Source organism: Sphaeroforma arctica (assembly GCF_001186125.1).
Source record: "Sphaeroforma arctica JP610 unplaced genomic scaffold supercont1.9671, whole genome shotgun sequence".
Classification (NCBI taxonomy): domain Eukaryota; class Ichthyosporea; order Ichthyophonida; genus Sphaeroforma; species Sphaeroforma arctica.
This window is the reverse complement of record NW_014030887.1, coordinates 1-1,041: the sequence shown is the minus strand read 5'-3', so window position 1 is coordinate 1,041 and position 1,041 is coordinate 1. Positions and strand designations below refer to the sequence as shown.

The 1,041-nt window shown below is 41.2% G+C and overlaps 1 protein-coding gene across 1 annotated transcript; it reads left to right on the top strand.

Annotated features, from left to right (window-relative positions):
- Positions 1–365: 365 nt before the first annotated feature.
- Positions 366–970, top strand: SARC_17075 (hypothetical protein; the record flags this gene model as incomplete). Its single annotated transcript, XM_014288824.1, has 2 exons — positions 366–512; positions 853–970. Coding segments are annotated over 2 exons (265 nt in total), but the record flags the coding sequence as incomplete, so codon positions are not given.
- Positions 971–1,041: the final 71 nt, after the last annotated feature.

Genomic DNA, 1,041 nt, shown 5'->3' with positions numbered 1-1,041 from the left:
ATATATATGTATGTATGGATATATATTTATATATATATATATATATGCATACACACACAATCATGCATACACGCACGCACACATGCACTCACATACATAACACACACCTGCACAATAGACACGCACACACATAAACAACGCACACAAATATATATGAGCAGCTCCTAAAACGACTACACAATAAATTTTAAGGCCCTATAACCCTACACTTCAAAACCCTACAACCCTAATCCCCTGCAAGATAAACCTTACAAACCCCTAAACATCTAAAACCCATAAATCCTAAAGCTTGTAAGACCCTAAACCTTTGTCAATTTTAAACCTTTGTAAAACCCTAAACCTTCGTAAAACCCTTAACCCTACAGACATCACGGTGAGTAAGAATCTGGCCGCCGTGTACACGTATTCGTCGTCAAAGGGTCTGTTTGCGGGTGCGTCACTGGAGGGCACCAAAATGATTACTCGCGACAAAGCCAATCAGAAGTACTACGGCGACAGCAAGGACACACTAGGTAGGTAGATGGGTCAGAGGTAGATAGGAAGCAAACACTATACCTACCCAATGCACCCAACTGATTATACATACCCAATGAAACAACTGGCTTCAACTACCCAATGAAACCATTTGACTATACCTACCCACTGAAACCAATTGGCTTTAACTACCCAATGAAACAACTGACTATACCTTCCCAATGAAACCATTTGACTATACCTACCCAATGAACCCATTTGACTATACCTACCCAATGAAACCAACTGACTATACCTACCCAATGAAACCCACTGACTATACCTACCCAATGACTAACACACATCCACTTAAATGAACACATGTACCACTGCGCACAGAGATTCTGATGAAACAAGAACCACCACACAGCGACTTCCGATCACTCTACGCCATACTCAACAAAATGAAAGAGTCTGGTAGCAAGAAGAACCACACGCAAGACACAGACAACAAAGCGTATGTAACACTACTCTGCATGTGGAAATTAGCCCACCCACACACTTATGTGTATGTATGTGTATATGCAT